Source organism: Chiloscyllium punctatum, chromosome 8 (assembly GCF_047496795.1).
Source record: "Chiloscyllium punctatum isolate Juve2018m chromosome 8, sChiPun1.3, whole genome shotgun sequence".
Taxonomy (NCBI): domain Eukaryota; kingdom Metazoa; phylum Chordata; class Chondrichthyes; order Orectolobiformes; family Hemiscylliidae; genus Chiloscyllium; species Chiloscyllium punctatum.
The window spans coordinates 124,419,727-124,438,759 of record NC_092746.1 but is presented as its reverse complement, the minus strand read 5'-3'; the positions used below and the strand labels follow the sequence as shown (position 1 = coordinate 124,438,759).

Sequence of the window (19,033 nt, the reverse complement as noted above, 5' to 3'; positions counted from 1 at the left end):
TCACTAAATTCAGACCAGGTGGGACCCTCACTGTCTCAAATTGATTCTGAAAGCCAAACTTCACTTTATGGAGCAACTCATAACCATCAGCCACTTCAGCTGCTAACCTTGCTGTTTTAACTCTCTGCTCTTCCACATGAATTCTCACTATCTCAGAAAGTGAATTTTTGAATTCCTCCAAATTAATTATCCCTCTAAGAGCATCACAGGTTTGCTCTATTTTTAATGCCCTTATCCACATCTCAAAATTACTTTGTTTGATCCTTTCAAACTCACTGTAGGTTTGATCAGGATCCCTCCTTAAATCCTGAAACGTTGTCTATAGGCTTCGGGCACCAGCTCATATGTACTGAAGATGGATTTCTTCATCTCCTCATACTCCCCAGATACCCCCTCTGATAGTGATGTGAATACCTCACCAGTTCTACCTACAAGTTTAGTTTAATCAACAAAACCCACATGGTCACTGGTCATCGCAGTTCTTTAGTCACTTTTTCACATGAGATGACAAAGGCTTCCAGTTCCTTCTCATTAGCTGTAAGGAATGTTTGAATATATTTAAACAGATCCCCACCAGGTCTTTGGCTGCCATGGGTTTGCTCATCCTCACTCTCCTCCTCACTCAGCTTACCTTCAATCCTCATCTCTAACCCTTTAAGCTGACTTTCCTGCCTGAGTGCCAATTTCTGAAATTCAAATTCCCTCTCTTTCTTCCTTTCCTCTCTCTTCTGCTTTTAATCAGAACTCAAACTGTTTCATTTTTGTTGCCCTTTTTGCCTCTCACTCAAGTTGCTTCATTTTCAATTGAATTTTAGCCATCTCCAAAGGTTCTGTCAGTGTTTCCAGCAAATGTAAATGCTGAGCTATTGCTGTAAGTATCTCTTCTTTCCTCACGGAAAGATGCAGCTCCAACTCCGGATTGTCTGCTAATTCCAGCAGCTTGGCCTTCCTTACCTTTTGTAAAACCCCAAAGTCAGTTCTTCCAACCCCCAGAAAACTTTTGGTGACTGAAAGAGTCATTGCTATGCTATGCTAAACCAACCAGATTCAACACCCAGAATAAAAGACACTAATGCTGGAAAAGCGCAGCAGGTCAGGCAGCATCCAAGGAGCAGGAGAATCGACGTTTCCGGCATAAGCCCTTCTTCAGGAACTTTCCTCATTCCTGAAGAAGGGCTTATGCCCGAAACGTCGATTCTCCTGCTCCTTGGATGCTGCCTGACCTGCTGCGCTTTTCCAGCAACACATTTTCAGCTCTGATCTCCAGCATCTGCAGTCCTCACTTTCTCCTAAAAGACACTAATATCTACCACTTGCTGCCCTCGAGTCCAACCACTCTAATCCCCAATTTGGAACTACAAAATAAATTCTGCAAAGAGCCTCCAACCTGTAATGGACCATTGAAAACGTTTCAAGAAAGTAATCCAGACCCTAACTTTGCTAGTTGTTTTCAGCAGGTCTAACCTGGGTATTTCAGGAGAGATGCCACTGGTCAAACCACTAAGTTTTAAACAAAACAGAATTTATTTACAAGATTACTGAAACAACAGAAAACAGAATACCGAATAACTTTAACCTCTCCGAAAACCCAACAGATTATCCCAATTTAGTGATGCTGTTCCAAATACTTGCGACAATCCCCATGAAGACCCCTTGGCACAAAAGGTAAAATCAAACACAAGTTCTTACAGGATTGAAGTCGGAGAGAGAGAGAGAGAGAGAGAGAGAGAGGGCTAGCTTGGACCGGCTTCTTTGGGTCCACACTATTGCTAAAAACCAAACCAAACCAGAGTAAAGCTGGGCTGGGAGAACTAGCCACCCCCCTTTCATAGAATATAGAAAACATAGAAAAATACAGCGCAGTACAGGCCCTTTGGCCCTCGATTTGCGCCGATCCAAGCCCATCTAACTACACTAGCCCACTATCCTCCATATGCCTATCCAATGCCCGTTTAAATGCCCATAAAGAGGGAGAGTCCACTACTGCTACTGGCAGGGCATTCCATGAACTCATGGCTCACTGAGTAAAGAATCTACCCCTAACATCTGTCCTATATCTACCACCCCTTAATTTAAAGCTATGTCCCCTCATAATAGCTGACTCCATACGTGGAAAAAGGTTCTCATGGTCAACCCTATCTAACCCTATCGAGTGGGCGGCACGGTGGCACAGTGGTTAGCACTGCTGCCTCGCAGCGCCAGAGACCCGGGTTCAATTCCCGCCTCAGGCGACTGACTGTGTGGAGTTTGCACGTTCTCCCCGTGTCTGCGTGGGTTTCCTCCGGGTGCTCCGGTTTCCTCCCACAGTCCAAAGATGTGCAGGTCAGGTGAATTGGCCATGCTAAATTGCCTGTAGTGTTAGGTAAGGGGTCGATGTAGATGTAGGGGTATGGGTGGGTACGCTTCGGCGGGGCGGTGTGGACTTGTTGGGCCGAAGGACCTGTTTCCACACTGTAAGTAATCTAATCTAAAAAAAAACCCCTAATCATCTTGTACACCTCTATCAAGTCACCCCTAAACCTTCTTTTCTCCAATGAAAACAGCCCCAAGTGCCTCAGCCTTTCCTCATACGATCTTCCTACCATACCAGGCGACATCCTGGTAAACCTCTGCTGCACCCATTCCAGTGCCTCCACATCCTTCCTATAGTATGGCGACCAAAACTGCACACAATACTCCAGATGCAGCCGCACCAGACTCTTACACAACTGCAACATGACCTCAGGACTCCGGAACTCAATTCCTCTACCAATAAAGCCCAGTACACCATATGCCTTCTTCACCGCACTATTTACCTAGGTGGCAACTTTCAAAGATCTGTGTACATGGACACCAAGATCCCTCTGCTCATCCACACTACCAAGTAGTCTACCATTAGCCCAGTACTCCATCTTCTTGTTACTCTTACCAAAGTGAATCACTTCACTTCATTGTATAAGTGTGTGTTTTTTAAACTTGAAAGCCTTCTGCCTGAGGTAGTATCTGTTAGCTATTATCAAATTGGTCCTGAAACCCTATAAGCCCAGACTTTTCGGAGTCTGGGTCATTTATGACTTTCTGAAAAAAAAAGCCAAGGACAACATAACCTTGTTAAAAGAGCAGCTGAGGCACAGGTACAAGACATGACACTGACCCAGCTGGTACAGAGCCAGCTCTCAGAGTCAACAGAATCCAACAACCCTGTTTGTTTATTTATTTATATAGTTTTATTACCCCCACACTACCGCCTAACTGCGGTATGGTGTGTGTGTGTGCAGGTGTGAGACACAGTGAGAGACACAAGGTGCATGAATCTTTATTCAGTTTCCACCACCAGGAAGATAGGAAAACACCCGAGTGCCCAGTGACAAGCACTGCCCTTCACATCAAAGGGCAATGCTGTGTGATCAAAACAGTGAAGGGGAGGGTAGGGACTAAATCAAAATAGAGTTGGAGGGAGAAATAATGCACTCCACTCCCTGCGGCGCCCACCTCTCCCTGAACGACTCCAGGGTGTTGGTGGAGACCACGTGCTCCTTCTCCAAGGACACCCGGGCTCTAACGTAACTGCGGAAGAGGGGCAGGCAGTCGGCCCTAACGACCCCCTCCACCTGTTGATGGCCAGTTTGGCCAGGCCCAGGAGCAGACCCACGAGGAGGTCTTCAGACCTGCCCTCCCTCCTCCGTACGGGGTGCCCGAAGATCAGGAGCGTGGGACTGAAGTGCAACCAAAAGCAGAGGAGAAGGTTTTTGAGAAAATCAAAAAAGGGAGTGCAAACGCCCACACCCAATATATACATGGTCCACGGACTCCACAGCACCACAGAACAAGCAGTTGGGCTGGGAGTCCGTGAACCACCGCAATCTGCGGTTGCAGGGGACCGCTGCGTGCAGCACCCTCCACCCCAGATCCCCGAGAGAAAGGGGGAGGACTCCCGCGTAGAGAGTCCTCCACTGGGGATCCCCACTGCCCTGGTGGCAAATGGGCACGCCAAGGTGTGGACACTACTGTTTATAGCTGTCAGCCAGGGCTGCCTGATCAGACCAGATTAACAGCCCCAATCAGGGAACACATACTCTATGAGGTCCACCTTGTTGCTGTCACTACAGATGCAATGTAAGTTTGACACTGCACCTGGCTCCATTGTCCCCTAGATTCTCCACCCAGGATGTGTATCTTGCTAACTACTGATGCCAGGGCTATTCCACTCAATGACGTGAATGAACATTATCCCCAAAGTCCTGGGTGTCTCTATCTAACTGGGAGGAATGTTATCTCTGCAGGAAGAACCACCAGCGTACCATAGACATCCTGCAGGCTGACCTGGAGACTGAGATGAGGAGCAGAACCGAGGCCCTCCGAATACAGAAGAAAATGGAGAACGACCTCAATGAGATGGAGCAGCAAATGAACCAAGCGATTCGCCGAGCCAGTGAGGCACAGAGAGCTGTTCGCAACTTACTCTCTCAGACAAAGGTCAGTGTGCTTTCGGATAAAAACACCCTCACCTCCTCACACTCACTCACTCACACTCACCACGGGAAATCCCTCCTCACACACTCACCACAGGAAATCCCTCCTCACACTCACTCTCACTCACCACGGGAAATCCCTCCTCACACTCACTCTCACTCACCACGGGAAATCCCACCTCACACTCACTCTCACTCACCACGGGAAATCCCACCTCACACTCACTCTCACTCACCACGGGAAATCCCACCTCACACTCACTCTCACTCACCACGGGAAATTCCTCCTCACACTCACTCTCCCTCACCATGGGAAATCCCTCCCCACACTCACTCTCACTCACCACGGGAAATCCCTCCTCACACTCATCACGGGATATCCCTCCTCACACTCACTCTCACTCACCACGGGTAATCCCTCCCCACACTCACTCACCACGGGAAATCCCTCCTCACACTATTTCACACTCACCACGGGGAATCCCTCCTCACACTCACTCACACTCACCACGGCAAATCCCTCCTCACACTCACTCACACTCACCACGGGAAATCCCTCCTCACATTCACTGACACTCACCACGGGAAACCCTCCTCACACTCACTCACCACGTCAAATCCCTTCACACACGCACTCACACTCACCACGGGAAATCCCTCCTCACAGTCACTCACCACGGGAAATCCCTCCACACACTCACTCACACTCACCACGGGAAATCCCTCCTCACACTCACTCAGACTCACCACAGGAAATCCCTCCACACACTCACTCACCACGGGAAATCCCTCCTCACACTCACTCACACTCACCACGGGAAATCCCACCTCAGGCTCACTCACACTCACCATGGGAATTCCCTCCCCACACCCACTCACACTCACCACGGGATATCCCACCTCACGCTCACTCACACTCACCACAGGAAATCCCTCCCCACAGTTACTCACCACGGGAAATCTTTCTTCACACTCACTCACACTCACCACGGGAAATCCCTCTTCACACTCACTCACACTCACCACGGGAAATCCCTCCTCACACTCACCATGGGAAATCCCTCCTCACACTCACTCACACTCACCATGGGAAATCCCTCCTCACACTCACTCACACTCACCACGGGAAATCCCTCCTCACACTCACTCACACTCACCACGGGAAATCCCTCCTCACATTCACTGACACTCACCACGGGAAATCCCTCCTCACACTCACCACAGGATATCCCTCCTCACACTCACTCACACTCACCATGGGAAATCCCTCCTCACACTCACTCACACTCACCACGGGAAATCCCTTCTCACACTCACTCACACTCACCACGGGAAATCCCTCCTCACATTCAATGACACTCACCACGGGAAATTCCTCCTCACACTCACCATGGGAAATCCCTCCTCACACTCACTCACACTCACCACGGGAAATCCCTCCTCACACTCACTCACACTCACCACGGGAAATCCCTCCACACAAATACTCACACTCACCATGGGAAATCCCTCCTCACGCTCACTCACACTCAACAGGGGAAATCCCTCCTCACACTCACCACGGGAAATCCCTCCTCACACTCACTCACACTCACCATGTGAAATCCCTCCTCACACACACTCACCATGGGAAATCCTTCCTCACTCACACTCTCCACGGGAAATCCCTCCTCACACTCACTCATACACTCCATAGGAAATCCCTCCCCAGACACAATCACCACGGGAAATCCCTCCTCACACTCACTCACGCTCACCACAGGAAATCCCTCCTCACGCTCACTCACACTCACCACAGGAAATCCCTCCCCACAGTTACTCACCACGGGAAATCTCTTTTCACACTCACCACGGGATATCCCTCCTCACACTCACTCACACTCACCACGGTAATCCCTCCCCACAGTCACTCACCACGGGAAATCCCTCCTCACACTCACTCACCACGGGAAATCCCTCCTCACACTCACTCACACTCACCACGGGAAATCCCTCCCCACACTCACCATGGGAAATCCCTCCCCACACTCACTCTCACTCAACACGGGAAATCCCTCCTCACACTCACTACGGGAAATCCCTCCTCACACTCACTCACACTCACCACGGGGAATCCCTCCCTACACTCACTCACCACGGGAAATCCCACCTCATGCTCAATCAAACTCAACACGGGAAATCCCTCCCCACACTCACTCACACTCACCATGGGAAATCCCTCCTCACGCTCACTCACACTCACCATGGGAAATCCCTCCCCACACCCACTCACACTCACACTCACCACGGAAAATCCCACCTCACACTCAATCACACTCACCACGGGAAACCCCTCCTCACACTCACTCACACTCACCACGGGAAATCCCACCTCACACTCACTCACACTCACCACGGGAAATCCCACCTCACACTCACTCACACTCACCACGGAAAATCCCACCTCACACTCAATCACACTCACCACGGGAAACCCCTCCTCACACTCACTCACACTCACCACGGGAAATCCCACCTCACACTCACTCACACTCACCACGGGAAATCCCTCCTCACGCTCACTCACACTCACCACGGGAAATCCCTCCTCACATTCACTCACACTCACCATGGGAAATCCCTCCTTACACTTACCACGGGAAATCTGTCCTCACACTCACTCTCTCACACTCACCACGGGAAATCCCTCCTCACACTCACTCACGCTGACCACGGGAAATCCCTCCTCACACTAACTCACTCACACTCACCACAGGAAATCCCTCCTCACACTAACCCACTCACACTTATCATGGGAACTCCCTCCTCACACTAACTCACTCTACTAGAGATCCTTTCAAACATTCACACTCAAACGCACACTGACTCCGAGAGCCTTTGCTCACCCCTCACAGTCACATTTACTCTGTGGACCCGTCATGGCCTGACTATCTCCTGCTCTGTCCTCACTGCTCCATCCCTGTTCCTCTCATGGCCTTAGCCACACAATGAGAGGGTAATGATCTGGAGTAACTTTGCTGGGCTCTGAACAAGTGGAAGTTTCACATGCAACATGAACACCAGCTTGGGCCCGATGGGCCAAATGGTCTGCGTCTGTGTTGAGAATGGACAGCTCTTTCAAAGATCTGTCCCAGGCACCGCGGGCCGAATGGCCTCCTCTGTGTTCTCTCATTCTACAATCTTTCATTTAGTATAATCTCCGAATCGGACCAATCAGGAAACAGTGGCGACACATGACACTGGATACAGACAATGTCACAACAGCAAGACTTTTGTTCAATCCCATTTGAATGTTTGTATCACTCTGGGACATGGAGCAGGGTTGGGAAGGGGGTGGTGTATGGGATGTGTGTTATCCATTGTGTAACAACTTTTCACAGACCTCCAATGCATAGCCCTTGACAATGGCACTGCCTCTAACTGAGTCAGGCATTCCAACATCCCTGACATCCATTTCCTTGCTCCTCGGATGCTGCCTGACCTGCTGTGCTTTTCCAGCAACACACTCTCAATTCATCCTTTTGTGTCAGCCAGGGCTCCCTGATTGGGCCTGATTAATCGCCCCGATCGGTGAACTCGCGTTCTCTGGGGTGCGGCTGCCTGACCTTGTCCCAATGGTTACACATTGTGCAGTGCGCTGTCCTCCGCGCTGTCAGTGAATTACATTCCCTCTCCCTCCTTGTTCACTACTCTCTCTCTCTCTCTGCTCTTCGGCCAGGAATTACAGGCTCAGCTGGAGTCCAGCTCTCAGCTGAACGAGGGCCTGAAGGAGGAGCTGAATATGTCAAACCGCCGTGTCATTACACTGACCGCTGAGCTCGAGACCGTGAGAAACCTGCTGGAGACCGCAGAACGCAACTGTAAAACAGCGGAGCAGGAACTGCAGGACGGACGAGACAGATCAGAAATGATTCTCTCTCAGGTATCTCATCATCTCGAAATTCAAATGGTTGAGCGTTCAAATGGGTGGCACGGTGGCACAGTGGTTAGCACTGCTGCCTCACAGCGCCAGAGACCCGGGTTCAATTCCCGCCTCAGGCGACTAACTGTGTGGAGTTTGCACATTCTCCCCGTGTCTGCGTGGGTTTCCTCCGGGTGCTCCGGTTTCCTCCCACAGTCCAAAGATGTGCAGGTCAGGTGAATTGGGCATGCTAAAATTGCCCGTAGTGTTAGATAAGGGGTAGATGTAGGGGTATGGGTGGGTTGTGCTTCGGCGGGGCGGTGTGGACTTGTTGGGCCGAAGGGCCTGTTTCCACACTGTAAGTAATCTAATCCCTGACTATTATTGGCGTGCAGTGAGAACCGGCGTGCAGTGAGAACCACCGGTCAGTGCAGACGCGAGGGACCGAATGGCCTCTCTCCACATTGTAGTGATTCTGTGATTCTATGATTAGATAAACAGTTGGGATTTTCCGACAATCGACAATGGATCCCTGGTCATCATTACACTCTCAATTCCAGATTTGTTTTTTTCCTTTTCCATTGAATTCGATTTCCACCATCTGTTTGTGGCGGAATTCAAATCCAGGTCCCCACAACATTATCTGGGTTGGTGGATTAACAGTCCAGTGATGTCCTTTAGGGAAAGAAACTGGCGTCCTCACTTGGTCTGGCCTACATTGTGATGCCAGACCCACAGCAACAGGGTTGACTCTTAATCGCCCTCAGGGCAATGAGGGATGGGCAATAACTGCTGGCCTAGTCAGTGATGCCATCATCCTGTGAATGAATAAACAAGAAAGAAACAAATTGGAACGCCATCATTCCCATATCCCAGGAGGGAAACAGGAAATGAGGGGAATTGAGTGGACAGAACCAGCCGTCAGACCTGTACTGCCTTTGAGTCCTTTGTAACGTCTTCCTCTGCCCCAGTTCACGGAGACTTTGTGACTCAGTGGGCCATGCCCCTGTCGCCGGGACAAAAATCCAAATCCCACTCCAGGATTGGTTGGTCCCATGACAGAAACAGTGAGGATGTAGTCAAGACAGCACTCAGTGGGTCAGCTTGCAGAGCCTCTGAACACTTCCCCACCTTTCCTCCCAAAGGAGGGATAGGATGACGCTACAGAACATCCCAATCCCTGTAAAATTCCATCCAGCAGCTGATTAATGATATTCCCAATGGGTTTCCTTTCCATTTTGTGTCAGTTCTCAATGAGCAACCCACTGTGTCTTTCCCATAGCAGCAGCCTCTTCAGATCGCTCAGTGAGGAGACTTTAGTTGAACACTCCACAACCTGCTAAATATGTTTCACTCCTCCAAAGAACTACCACCATCCCCCACTGCTCATTCATGGAATATTGCTTGGAGTTTCCACTGGATCTTTCCAGAACTCGCACTGTAATTCCAGATCATCCCATTTCTCTGGAATCTCAGCTGAAGTTTTCCTCGTATGGAGTCAGCTGTTACTAGGGGACACAGCTTTAAATTAAGGGGTGGTAGGTATAGGACAGATGTTAGGGGTAGATTTTTTACTCAGCGGGTTGTGAGTTCATGGAATGCCCTGCCAGTAGCAGTGGTGGACTCTCCCTCTTTATGGTCATTTAAGCGGGCATTGGACAAGCATATGGAGGTTATTGGGCTAGTGTAGGTTAGGTAGTCTTCGGTCGGCACAACATCGAGCGCTGAAGGGCCTGTACTGCGCTGTATTTTTCTATGTTCTATGTTCTATGTTAAGGCAAAAATTGGGAAGAAGCCCATGGGGTTTCCCTGTTATTAGATTAGATTAGATTAGATTAGATTCCCTACAGTGTGGAAACAGGCCCTTCGGCCCAGGCAGTCCACACCGACCCTCTGAAGAGTAACCCACCCTCTGAAGAGTAACCGACCCTCTGAAGAGTAACCCACCCAGACCCATTCCCCTCTGACTAATGCATCTCCATGTGTTACTGGGAGATCAGCAGTGTGTGCTGGACTTTGTCTGAAGATGGAGTCACAGGTAGACAGGGTGATGAAGAAGGCATTTGGTATGCTTGCCTTTATAGGCCAGTGCATTCAGTATAGGCATTGGGAGGCCATGTTGTGACTGTACAGGACATAGGTTAGGCCACCTTTTGGAATCCTGCATTCAATTCTGGTCTCCCTGCTATAGGAAGGATGTTGTTAAACTTGAAAGGGATCAGACAAGATTTATAAGGATATTGCTAGAGTTTGAGCAATGGGTAGAAGCCGTATAGGCTGGGGCTATTTTCCCTGGAGCAATGGAAAATGAACCTTATACAGGTTTATAAAATCATGAGGGGTGTGGATAGAGTGAATAGAAAAGGTGTTCTCCCCAGGGACACAGGTTTAGGATGAGAGGGGAAAGATATAAAAAGGACCGAAGGGGCAACTTTTTCACACAGAGGGTGGTGCGTGTATGGAATGAGCTGCCAGAGGAAGTGATGGAGGCTGGTACAATTATAGCATTTAAAAGGTATCTGGGTGGGTATATGAATAGGAAGGGTTGCGAGGGATGTGGACCAAATGGGACTAGATTAGTTTAGGATATCTGGTCAGCATGGACGAGTTGGACTGAAGGGTCTGTCTCTGTTCTGTACAACCCTATGACTCTCTGAATCTTTCAAAGGTGGAATGGCGTCCCGAGTCCATTCACAGTCAGGGTCAGGCCTGGCTCTGCTTTCTGAGTCAGGAGGGTGAGAGTTCAAGTCCCACCACAGGATATGAACATCAAAGCTGACCCTGCAGGACAACACTGAGGGAGTGCTGCACTTTTTCAGGTCTTGGATGTTTCCATGGATGGGTGTAAAAGCCAGAGAAACCTCACCAGAAACAGATGAGCCCAACTGTTGTTGTTGGGATGTTGCTGTGCATGAATCAGGTGCCAACTTCATCTCAATTATAACACAACCATACTTCGCTGGAATGTTATTTAGGATCTCCTGAGGATGTGAAGCTTGCTATAGGAGGGTGAGGTCAGAAGAACACCAAGAGACAGCATGAAATAGGAAGGGACAATTCTAAAGGTGGGGCAGCAACAGAGGGATCTTGGGTTTTATGTGCACAGATCGTCAAAGGTGGCAAGACAAGTGGAGAGGGCAGTAAATAAGGCAGACAGTGTCTTGGTTTTATTAACGGGGTATTGAGTAGAAGGGCTGAAAATGTGTTGCTGGAAAAGTGGACCAGGTCAGGCAGCATCCAAGGAGCAGGAGAATCGACGTTTCGGGCATCTCAGTCAAATCCCTCGAACTCAGCACCGCCTTCCTAACCTGCAATCTTCTTCCTGACCTCTCCGCCCCCACCCCCAATCCGGCCTATCACCCTCACCTTGACCTCCTTCCACCTATCGCATTCCCAACGCCCCTCCCCAAGTCCCTCTTCCCTACCTTTTATCTTAGCCTGCTTGGCACACTTTCCTCATTCCTGAAGAAGGGCTCATGCCCGAAATGTCGATTCTCCTGCTCCTTGGATGCTGCCTGACCTTCTGCACTTTTCCAGCAATACATTTTCAGCTCTGATCTCCAGCATCTGCAGTCCTCACTTCATATTGAGTAGAAGGGGATACATAGTGGTATTATCACTGGATTATTCATCCAGAGACCCAGGTAATATTCAGGGGACCCAGGTTCGAATCCCACTGTGGCAGGTGGTAGAATTCGAATTCAATTTTTTAAAACTTGGAACTAAAAATCTAATAATCCATTGTCAATTATTGGGGAAAACCCATTGGATTCACTAATGTCCTTGAAGGAAGGAGACTGCCATCCTTACCCAGTCTGGCCTACAGGTGACTCCAGACCCATAGCAATGTGGTCGATTCTTACCGGCCCTCTGGGCAATTAGAGATTAGATTACATTACAGTGTGGAAACAGGCCCTTCGGCCCAACAAGTCCACACCAACCCACCTAAGCGCAACCCACCCATACCCCTACATTTACCCCTTACCTAACAGTACGGGCAATTTAGCATGGCCAATTCACCTAACCTGCACATCTTTGGACTGTGGGAGGAAACCGGAGCACCCGGAGGAAACCCACGCAGACAAGGAGGAGAACGTGCAAACTCCACACAGTCAGTCGCCTGAGGCAGGAATTGAACCCGGGTCTCTGGCGCTGTGAGGCAGCAGTGCTAACCACTGTGCCACCGTGCCGCCCACTATGAGCAATAAATGCTGGCCTCACCACTGATGCCTTCATCCTGAGTGGAAAGGTGATTTTGAACTTATACAAGACACTTGTTAGACCTCAGCTGGAGTACCGTGTACGGTCATTGGCATCATATTATAGGAAAGATGCAAATGTATTGGAGAAAATGCAGAAGCGATTTGTTAGAATGAGTGCAGGAATGAGAACCTTCAGTGATGAGGATTGATTGAGGAAGTTGGGACTATTCTCCTCGGAGAGAAGAAAGCTGAGAGGGAGGTCTGATAGAGGTTTTCAGATAGAGCGGATAGGGAGAAACTGGCCCTTCTCATAAAAGGAACAAGAACGAGAAGACATGGATTTGAGGTGTGAAGTGAGAAAGACATTTTCACCCAGTGAGTTATTGGGGTGTCGAGTGTACTGCCTGGAAATGTGGTAGGGGCTGGTTCAACTGAAGCATTCTAGAGGGGTATTGGATGGGTGTTTGGATAAGATTGTGTGCAGGCATGTGGGGCAAAGGCAGGAGATTGGCACTAGGTAATACAGCCAGGCTAGTTAACAGAACCAGTGCAGAGGTGATGGGCTGAATGGCCTCCTCTGCATTGTAATAAGTATGTGATTTGACGGTAAACTCATGCGCTTTCCTCTCGCACCTGCAGAACATAAACCTCCTAAATCAGAAGAAAAAGTATGAATATGACATTGAGCAACTGAACCAGCAAGTTGAGAAATTGGTGCAAGAATTCCGGATGGAAGCTGAGAACGTCCGGAAGGCCAAAGCTGAGGTAAGTACAACACAGTGTTCTGACTGGGCACGAAACACTGACTCTGCTTTCTCTCTCTACAGGTGCTGCCAGACCTGCTGAGTTTCTCCAGCACCTTCTGGTTTTGTTTCAGATTTCCAGCATCCTCAGTTCTTGCTTTTATTTAATTTCAGCACTTTTTTTAAAAATGAGTTCACATCCTGCCTGATCCCTATCTGTCACTATCCCTAATCCTGTGTAATATTCCCAGCTCCACAAACTCTACTCCCTGTCAGAACCTGACTTATATTAAAATTGTGCTGACAAGTGGCGAGTAACATTTGTGCCAAACAAATGGGGGTCTAGATTAGAGTGGTGCTGGAAGAGCACAGCAGTTCAGGCAGCATCCGAGGAGCAGGAAAATCGACGTTTCGGGCAAAAGCCCTTCATCAGGAATACAGGCCCGAAACTTTGATTTTCCTGCTCCTCGGATGCTGCCTGAACTGCTGTGCTTTTCCAGCACCACTCTAATCTAGACTCTGGTTTCCAGCATCTGCAGTCATTGTTCTTACGTGCCAAACAAATCCATCTCCAATAAGAGACAATCTAACCACCGCCCCTTGACATTCAATGGTGTTACCATCACTGAATCCACCACTATCAACATCCTGGGGGTTACCATTGATCAGAATCTCAACTGGACTCAGCACATAAACACAATGGCTACAAGAGCAGGTCAGAGGCTAGGAATACTACAGTGAGTAACTCACCTCCTGACTCCCAACAGCCTGTTCACCATCTGCAAGGCACAAGGCGAGTATACTCGCCCCCGGCTTGGAGGGGTGTAGCCCCAACAACACTCAAGAAGCTTGACACCATCCAGGACAAAGCAGTTCACTTGATTGGTACCACATCCACGAGCATACATTCCCTCCACCATCGACTCTGCAGAAATGTACCCAAGATCCTCCAACCCAGCTATTGAGGCCCTAGTCTTTAACAGTGGCAGTCTACTCTCTCCAAGTTTCAGTCTGAGTTGGTTGGACAGTATTTGGAATTGGACTGGGGACCCTGGAAACGCAAAGAGGCTGTCCCCATTCCTGAGGAGGCCTGGGCAGAAAGACTGACCGAGAGTTCCAGCCAGTTTAAAAATTACCTTTTGAACAGGGGTCATTCTTCCTATTCTCGCCCCCTCACCCTCCCTGCCCTCACTCTCCCTGCCCTGCACAGCTCAGACAGTGCTGACTGCCCGTGTTTCTCATTGTTCAGGTTACGGCAGTGACTGAGAAGCTGAAGAGAGAACAGGAAATCAACTCCAGCCTGGAACTGGCCAAAAAGAGCCTGGAACAGATGGTCAAAGACTTGCAAGAACAGCTGGATGAAGCTGAGATGGGAGCACTGAAAAGCAGCAAGAAGCAGCTGCACAAGATGGAGGCTCGGGTGAGAGGTCCAGAGCTGGGTAACCCACACTGTACAATATCCATGGAAACCAGGCTCTCTGTTATACAGTACCCATGGAACTAGGTTCCCCTCACACAGTATCCATTGGAATCAGGCTGCCATCATGGTAACCATGAAAATCAGGCCCCCATTGGACAATGCCCATGAAAACCAGGCCCTCCATTATACAGTATCCATGGAAACCAGGTCACCATCGTACAGTGTCCATGGAAACCAGGCGCTTATCGTTCAATATCCATGGAAACTAGGTCCCAATCGTAGAGTATCCATGGAAACCAGGTTCCCATTGTACAGTGACCACGGAAGCCAGACCTCCATCATACAGTATGGAATATGAGCCCTGAATTGGCAAACAGACCCTCCTACATGAGTCACAAATGTTTAGTTTGCAGGTATAGCCTGTAATTGAGAAAGGCAATGGTGTGTTGGCCTTTATTGCAAGAGGCACGGGGTATCAAACTAGGGAGGACTCACTACAACTGTGCAATCAATGAATGAATATATCAAAGTCAGTGGCAGTGAGTGTGAGGGCGAGCATGTTCCTGTAAGGATGAAGATTGTGACCCAAAATTCCTGAGAACCCTGGAAAAGTCAAGGAACGTACAGGGTTGAACCAGGAATAAAAGTGAAGCTTTTGGTAGATACCAACAGCTTAGAGAGCCTGAAACCAGAGGAGACTGAGAGGGGGCCATGATTGAGGTGTTCACAGTTATAGAGGGGTAAAACAGGAGAGGTAGGGACAGAACCTTTCCCTTGGTGGAGGGATCAATGATCAGAGAGACATTGACCAGGTTGAGAGAAATATCTCTTATACCCAGAGGGAAGGAGGTGGGAATCTGCCTGTGAGGCTGTTAGAGGCAGAAACCCTCATAATAAAAAGAACAAAGAAAATTACAGTACAGAAACGGGCTCTACGGCCCTCCAAGCCTGTGCCGATCCAGATCCTCGATCTAAACCTGCCGCCTATTTTTGAAGGATCTGTATTCCTTGCTCCCTGCCCATTCATGTATCTGTCTAGATACACCTTAAATGACATTAGCGTTCCCACTTTTGTTGGCAACGCATTCCAGGCCCCCACCACCCTCTGCGTGGAGAACTTTCCAAGCATAACTCCCCTAAACCTTGCCCCTCTCACTTTGAACTTGTGGCCTTTAGTAATTGAGTTCTGCACTCTGGGGAAAAAGCCTTCTTGCTCTCATAATTTTGTAAATCTCAATCAAGTTCTCCCTCAACTCCATCTTTCTAATGAAAATAATCCTACTCAACCTCTCTTCATAGCTAGTACCCTCCATACCAGGCAACATCCTGGTGAACCTCCTCTGCACCATCTCCAAAGCATCCACATGCTATTGGTAATATGGTGACCAGAACTGTACGCAGTATTCCAAATGTAGCCGAACAAAAGTCCTATACAACTGTAACATGACCTGCCAAACTCTTGTACGCAATACCCCGTCCAATGAAGGAAAGCATGCCGTATGCTGCCTTTACCACTCTATCGACCTGTGTTGCCACCTTCAGGGAATAATGGACCTGAACATCCAGATCTCTCTGTACATCAATTTTCCCCAGGGCTTTTCCATTTACTATATAGTTCGCTCTTGAATTGGATCTCCCAAAATGCATCACCTCGCATTTGTCCAGATTGAACTCCACCTGCCATTTCTCCGCCCAGCTCTCCAATCTATCTATATTCTGCTGCATTCTCTGACAGTCCCTACACTACCTGCTGCTCCACCAATCTTAGTGTCATCTGCAAACATGCTAATGAGGCAAATTACACATTCCTCCACATCATTTAAGTATATCACAAACAACTGTGGTCCCAGCATGGATCACTGTGGGACACCACTGGTCAAAGGTCTCCATTTTGAGAAGCTCCCTTCCACAATTACACTCTGTCTCCTGTTGCCCAACCAGTTCTCTATCCATCTTGCTAGAACACTCTGGACCCCATGCGATCTCACCTTCTCCATTAGCTTATCATGGGGAACCTTATCAAACGCCTTACTCAAGTCCATGTATATGACATCTACAGCCCTTCCCCCATCAATCAACTTTGTCACCTCCTGAAAGAATTCTATTAGGTTTGTAAGACATGACCTTCCCTGCATAAAACCATGCTACCTATCACTGTTAAGGCAATTTTCATCTAAATGGGAATAGATCCTATCCCTCAGCATCTTCTCCAGCAGCTTCCCTACCACTGACATCAGGCTCATCGGTCTATAATTACCTGGTGTATCCCTGCTACCCTTCTTAAACAAGGGGACAACATTTTATTTTTCCTCCCTGGGACTAGTGGGAGACAGAGCACAGGTGACATGGAGACCAGGACGGTGCCGGGAAGGTAAGGACTTGGTAAATATTTGGGCGGCAACTAAACCCAAGATACTATACATGTAGTATCTCCCTCCCGCGCCCCCCTTCTCTAACCAGAAATGAAAGACACTGTAAGGTAAGATTTTTATTTTTTCTCTTTCTTTCATATATTGAAGTGCGTTGTTGGGTTTTAGTTAGTTGATATAAAGCTAAAGCTTACAATGTCAGGGGAACCTCAGACCCGTGGCATGTGCCTCTTGCTTGATGTGGGAGCTCAGGGATGTGGCTGACGTCCCTGACTCTTACACTTGCAGGAAGTGTGTCCAGCTGCAGCTCTTGTTTGACCGCATGACGGCTCTGGAGCTGCGGATGGACTCACTGTGGAGCAGCCTCGATGCTGAGGAGGTCATGGATAACACGTTTCGTGAACTGGTCACACCGCAGGTTAGAATTGCTGAGGGAGACAGAGAATGGGTGACCAAAAGGCTGAAAAAGAGTAGGAAGGCAGTGCAGGTGTCCTCTGCGGTCATCTCCCTCCAAAACAGGGATACCGTTTTGGGTACTGTTGGGGGAAATGGCTCACCAGGGGAAGGCAGCAGTTGTCAGGATCATGGCACCGTGGCGGGCACTGCTGTTCAGAAGGGTGGGAAAAAGACTCGTAGGACCATAGTCATAGGGGATTCTATTGTGAGGGGAGTAGATAGGCGATTCAGTGGCCGAAAATAGGACTCCTGGATGGTATGTTGCCTCCCAAGTGCTCAGGTCAGGGATGTCACCCATCGGCTGCAGAGCATTCTAAAAGGGGAGGGGAACGGCCAGTTGTCTTGGTGCATATAGGCATCAACGATACAAATAAAAAAATGAGATAAGGTCCTGAAAGAGGCACACGGGAGCTAGGAGAGAAGTTAAAGGGGAGGACCTCAAAGGTAGTGATCTTGGGATTACTACCAGTGCCACATGCTAGCCAGCGTAGAAATGAAAAAATAGGCCGGATGAACACGTGCCTTGAGGGATGGTGTAGGAGGGAGGGGTTCAGATTTGTTGGACATTTGGACTGGCTCTGGGGAAGGTGGGACTATTACAAATTGGTCGGTCTACATCTGAACCAGACTGGGACTAATGTCCTTTGGGGAGTTTTTGCTACTGCTGTTGGGGAGGGTTTAAACTAATGTGGCAGGGGGCTGGGAACCCCCGGAGAAAACAAGTAGGCAGCGAGGTGGAGACGGGAGACTATGAGGATCATGAAGATAACATTAATAAGGGGAAGAGTAGGCCGAGAGCAGGTGAGCACAAAAGAACTGGTGGCCTGAAGTATATCTACTTTAATGCAAGGAGTTTAGTGGGTAAGGCAGATGGACTTAGGGCTTGGATTGGGGCCTGAGAGTATGACATTATTGCAATCACAGAGACTTGGTTGAAGGAAGGGCATGATTATCGACAACTAAATGTTCCAGGATATAGACGCTCAGACCAGACAGGGAGGGAAGTAAAAGGGAGGTGGAGTTGCATTGCTGGTCAGGGACGATATCACGGCTGTGCTAAAGGAGGACACGATGGAGGGCTGGAGCATTGAGGCATTATGGGTGGATCTCAGAAATAAGAAGGGTGCAGTGACATTGTTGGGGCTGTATTACAGGCCTCCCAACAGTGAGCATGAGGTAGAAGAACAAATAGGTAAACAAATTATGGAAAGATTCTGGATTAGTGGTGCTGGAAAAGCACTGCAGTTCAAGCAGCAGCCAAGGAGCAGGAAAATCGACATTTTTGGATAAAAGCCCTTCATCAGGAATACAGTATTCCTGTATCCTGTATTCCTGATGAAGGGCTTTTGCCCGAAACGTCGATTTTCCTGCTCCTCGGATGCTGCCTGAACTGCAGTGCTCTTCCAGCACCACTAATCCAGAATCTGGTTTCCAGCATCTGCAGTCATTGTTTTTACCAAGACAATGGGAAGTTGTGGAGGCAACAGGGTG

At 48.9% G+C, this 19,033-nt stretch overlaps 1 protein-coding gene across 1 annotated transcript in view; it reads left to right on the top strand.

The window, feature by feature from the left end:
• The window catches only part of LOC140480877 (myosin-1B-like), a 154,548-nt gene that overhangs the window by 112,555 nt on the left and 22,960 nt on the right, over positions 1-19,033 (top strand). The window contains exons 35-38 of the mRNA XM_072576421.1: positions 4,263-4,455; positions 8,170-8,373; positions 13,194-13,319; positions 14,547-14,717. Coding sequence (XP_072432522.1) covers positions 4,263-4,455; positions 8,170-8,373; positions 13,194-13,319; positions 14,547-14,717 — 694 coding nt within the window. The remainder of the gene's footprint in view (positions 1-4,262; positions 4,456-8,169; positions 8,374-13,193; positions 13,320-14,546; positions 14,718-19,033) is intronic.